General features: G+C 41.4%; 1 protein-coding gene across 1 annotated transcript; it reads left to right on the top strand.

Annotated features, from left to right (window-relative positions):
- Positions 1-259: 259 nt before the first annotated feature.
- LOC137785938 (leukotriene B4 receptor 1-like) lies at positions 260-1189 on the top strand. The gene has a single exon (XM_068577513.1). It carries the CDS (start codon positions 260-262, stop codon positions 1187-1189), a length of 930 nt encoding a protein of 309 aa, XP_068433614.1.
- Positions 1190-5078: the final 3889 nt, after the last annotated feature.

Here is a 5078-nt window from a genome sequence, read left to right as displayed (position 1 = left end):
TACCTTTATGGGGAGATTATTTTGTCGAAACATGCAATGTTTGATTTTATATACTTTTTAATCACATATTTTGAGTTAAACAATATTTCTGGCTATTGAAAGTTCCCACTTCCCAGGACTTGTTGTGGTGAAAGCTCTCTGTGCAGGAAACAGAATATGTAAAAATGCATCAGATGATGATGCCATGTGCAAATCCATGCAGCCTTGATGCAACGTGATGTATCCGGGAAAGATTTGAGTTCATTGGCAAGTTTGCAGCATGGACCAACTCAGCTGCTCTAACACGTCTAACATCTCCTCCGCTCCTGGGTGTCCACCTCTTCCCTCCTGGTACACCGACAATCTGATCCCTGCGTTAGTGCTGTCCTTCTGTTTCCTGCTGGGAGTTCCTGGAAACATCACTGTGATCATCCTCAAACCAAACTGGCAGCAGCTGTCCAGTGTGAGCCAGAGTTTGATGCTGAATTTGGCCATATCAGACTTGCTGTGCCTGCTCACTCTGCCGCTGTGGATTTACACTTTACTGTACAGCTGGCCCTTCGGCGTCGTGACCTGTAAGCTCCTGTCCTACCTCGTTTACTGCGGCCTTTACGGCAGCCTGCTGACTGTGACGGCGCTGAGCGTCCAGCGCTACCTCCAGGTGGTGCAACTGCAGAAATGGTTCGATCGGGAAGGTAAAAAGAGGATGCTGGTTCTGCTCTGGCTGATCGCGATGCTCCTGTCCATCCCTTCTTTAGTGGTTCGACAGCACTGGACCACCTGCCGACCTCACTTCTCTTCCCCGACCCAGCAGATGGCCGTGCTGCTGTCAGAGCTTCTGTCTGGACTTGCTTCAATAACTGTTGTGGTATTTTCATACATCAGCCTCCACAGAAAAGTGAACCAGGCAGCTTTCTTCAACAACCCACAGACGACCCGGCTGGTCACAAGTATCATCGTGACCTTTGTCATCCTCTGGATGCCATATCATCTCATAAATATGCTTGCTATAGCAGCTATTTCACTCAACAATGACAGCCTGATGAAGTCTTTCATCGACAACGTGAACATTGGTAGAGCATTTGTGTTCGTGAATAGTTTTCTAAATCCGCTCCTTTATGCATTTGCTTCTAGAAACATGTGCACTGTGTGCCAAGAAAGGAACATAGATTCTGTTGTTAATGCAGAAGCTCGCGTGTCACAAGTCTAATCTTAGACCGTAGCAACACCACAAAATACCAGTGAAGAGTCCTGAACATTGGTGGCAATAATGAAACTCCTTATTGTAGAAATCCTTATTGTTTTTGCTGAGTTGAAAAAGTCCATGTTTTTTATTTCAAAGCTCTCATGTTGATGTACAGTTGAAGGGTGTGGTTCTCACATTTGTCACAGAGAGCTGCAGATAACATCCGTATATATCCAGATGTAAATCCCTGCTTTGGCAAATGTAAAGCAGGTGAGGCTTCCCTCATCCACATGTTCTGCTTGTGTCCCAGTCTGAAAAAGTAGAGGTTGTACATTTTCTGTATCTTATCCTAAAATAAGTATCCTAGAACCTAACTTGCCCTTTTTTTTTTTTGCACCACTGGAGAGGAAGTAACATGCGTCTGACTCCAATCAAAACCTGCACACTGTCCTCTGCCTCTCTTTAGGCCAAGTGTGCAGTATTACTAAGATGGAGAGATGCTGCCCCACACTTAGTGACTGAGGAACATTATCTTCTATCTATACCTTCAAGATATGTCAAATGATGAGCTCCAAAAGGTGTGGGGGTTTTCCTGAAATAGTTTCTTACTCTTTTTGTCTTTCTGTAGATTGTCAAAGATACAACCTGTACCCCTCGACCCCGGTTATATTTATTTGTTGACAGACTTTTACTTTCTATTACTCTCTTTTCTAAATATACATCCTGACTTCCAACACTTTTCCTGTGACTCCTGGGATGAAGTACCCTTTCAATCTATTTAATTCTGGTTTGAGGATATAGGGCTCGTGCAAGTGAGGGATGAGTGGGGCTTAATTGTGCGTTATGAGTGTTTTAGATTTGCTCAGTTCATTTTACAAATACTGTATGTTGTGTACATTTTGTTGACTCTTTCAAAAGTCAATAAAGATATTCTTGGAAAAAATTTAATTGTGTGCTGATTGGTCCTCAGTTAGATATGTAGAAATACGGATTTGAATGAAAAATCTATTTATTTCAAGACTATTTTGTTGAAACATGCAACGTTTTATCTAAATATTTCGTAATCTCTTATATTAAGTTGAACAATATTTCCCAAAATGGATAAGTAGCATGTAGCCAGAGCACATATGTTGTTTTAAATCCATTGTGTGGGAACTGTACTTTACTTTGAAATCCTGTTTTAATACGTGGAGACTTCACTGTTGCAGTAAAGCGAGATGTGAAAAGTAATCCTGAGGTTCTTCCTGTCGACCCATTGTGGTGAAAACTGCTGTGCAGGAAACAGAATATGTAAAAAAAAATTTAAAAAGAGGCATCAGATGATGATGCTACATGCAAAACCACGCAGATAGATATTACCAAAATACATACTGTTGTTAATGCAGTAGCTTGCCCTTCCAGCAAATCTCATCATATTATCGACAAAAACAAACAGTGATGTCAGTGTGTTGTTGATGATGAAATGAGAAACATTAGAGTCAAAACATCTCATGCTGGTATACAGTTTGAGGTCGTGGTTCTCACATGTTTCATAGAGAACTGCAGATGATTTGTGGTTTAAATGAGGAGTTTGACGTGAACCAAGATCCAGAGCTGGTCAATTCAAAAGGTTTACAACTACTTAATCTTTTTGCTGATTTTGGTCATAATTGCCAGAAATACTTTTTCTTCCGCTTCATCATACATCCTACTTGAGACTGTTTGTGTCATTGTTTTCACTGATTATAACATCATCTCTTTGAGCATCTTAGTTTTAAAGGGGATTTCCAGTCGGATGAAACCACAGTGAATGAAGAAACTAAATGTTTGTGTTGGAGCACGTCCGACAAGAGGAATGGCCATGTGTCTCCAATGTTTAGCAACAGACATAGTGCTCTTTTTGGAGAGAGCCAGGCGAGCCATCTCCTCCTGTCTTCATGCTAAGCTAAGCTAACCGGCTTATCATACAGACATGAGGGTGGTGCCAATCTCCTTGAAAGCCACTCAGCAAGAAAGCCACATCATCATTGGTATTAGTATTATCAGCACAATATTATTTGGTTAAAAAAACCTACAATATTAACTTCTTAACTGGAATGCAGTTCCAAAATGGCATGAAAAGTAAAGTACAAATATGTCTAGATTGTTCTTCTGGTCAGTATTGAGTGCACGCCACAGTGTTTATTGTCCTCTCTTTGTGTGATATGCATGCTCATATTCTGTTGGTCGTCATTGATATGTCTTCTTAATGGTACATGGACATCCCCCCCGCACAGCAGCAGTCTGTTTCCAAAGATAACTTGCAGAGAATTTCCCTGTTATTGTTAAATATTTCACTTAGTAGTGCATCAAGTTCCCCTGTGTGTGTGGCTGAGAAAAAGGGGCTTTAACTCTGCCGGTCGTGCCCTCGGAGGCTGAGGAAACGCCACCGCGTCCTCCCCTTGGGCTGTATGGACAGCAGGCCGGGTCGACTCACAAGCCGTTTTTATGGTGCTGATCTCTGTCTAGACACCACTGTCTATACGAGAAAAAAAATAATTAAAAAACACTCCAACCTGCGGGTCAGGACTGCTGCGGGGGAGACTTTGTGAATGTGCTGTTTGTGACTCAGTATTTCCCCCCAGCTGCTCCTTTGGGCCCAGGCAGGATTTTCTCTGGCCCGGTTCTCACCAAAGAAAGCATCCCTTTCCCATGTTCCCACTTCTCTGGTGTGTGTACTGATGCCAAGATGCTCGCTTACAATTTTCATGATCTGTAATACACACTTTTGGTCATAAGAAGAGTTTATCTTGACCCTCGGCAGACCAAGGAAGGAATCATCTGAGACAGAATCAGTGTTAAGTGTATGTGTGCATGCAGACAGGCTTGTGTATTGGTGTTTGTGAGAAGGAAAAACTACATTATATTTCACTATATACTATATATACTGAATGGAAAAAGCAAGCTAGCAGTGATGACAGAAGTTACTGGAAGTGGTCTCGCACCGTGCTGATTTTAGCCAGGCTACCAGTTCCCCCCTGTTTCCAGTCTTTATGCTAAGCTAAGCTAACACTTACTGGCAGAGTAACTTCATAGTGGTATCAATTAATAATTTCACTGTCAATGCACGACATACAGCATGGTGAAAATATGCAGTTTAAAATACATGATGGTTTAATTCAGAATATGCCTATAAATCACATTCAGTACTCTTAATTATTGTTCAAATTAAAGTTAGATTAGTTACCCAGATTGCACCATGATGAATTCCAACTCACTGCTCCACCCTTCTAATCAGAGAGTGTTTACAATGGAACAATGCTGAGTCTTGATTTTGCTCATTAACGGTTCAACATTTAGGAAAACTGCCACATTCGCTTTCTTGCTGTGAGTTTAATGAGAAGATTGATACCACTCTCATGTCAGTAGGGTAGATATGAAGCTTCAGCCAGGAGACGGTTAGCTTAGCTTAGCTCAAAGAATAGAAAAAGCAAGCTAGCAGTGTCGACAGAAGTTACTGGAAATAGTCTCGCAATGTGCTGATTAGCCAGGCTAGCAGTTCCCCCCTGTTGCCAGTCTTCATGCTAAGCTAAGCTAACACTTACTGGCAGAGTAACTTCATTTTTACCACACAGACACGAGAGTGGTATCAATCTTTTCATTTAACTCTTAGTGAGACAACAAAAAAAAGCACATTTCTTAAAATGTCCAACCATCCTAAACTGGACTTATCTTTAAAACAAACAGAATAGGACCAAAATACGAGTTTATTATCCTAGATAATTCAATAACTTAAGATGTGGGAAGCAAGCAATGGGAAATGTGCTGACATAAGAGAATTTGTTTAATAAGTTGGGTCAAGTCTGTGGAGGACTCGTGATAACAGTTACATTACTGCTCTGGGATGGTAGATGACTCATAGTTGCCTCCTCATTCCTCTTTTCTCACGCATCTA

This window comes from Clinocottus analis, unplaced genomic scaffold (genome assembly GCF_023055335.1).
Source record: "Clinocottus analis isolate CAN_PGR_092001 unplaced genomic scaffold, fCliAna1.0.p SCAF_15, whole genome shotgun sequence".
Lineage (NCBI taxonomy): Eukaryota > Metazoa > Chordata > Actinopteri > Perciformes > Cottidae > Clinocottus > Clinocottus analis.
The sequence above is the reverse complement of the archived record's forward strand: the minus strand, read 5'-3'. Positions and strand labels throughout refer to the sequence as shown.

What these genes read in the sequence shown, in the direction of transcription:
- LOC137785938 (XM_068577513.1), top strand. Translation starts at nt 260, where the DNA reads ATGGACCAACTCAGCTGCTCTAACACGTCTAACATCTCCTCCGCTCCT.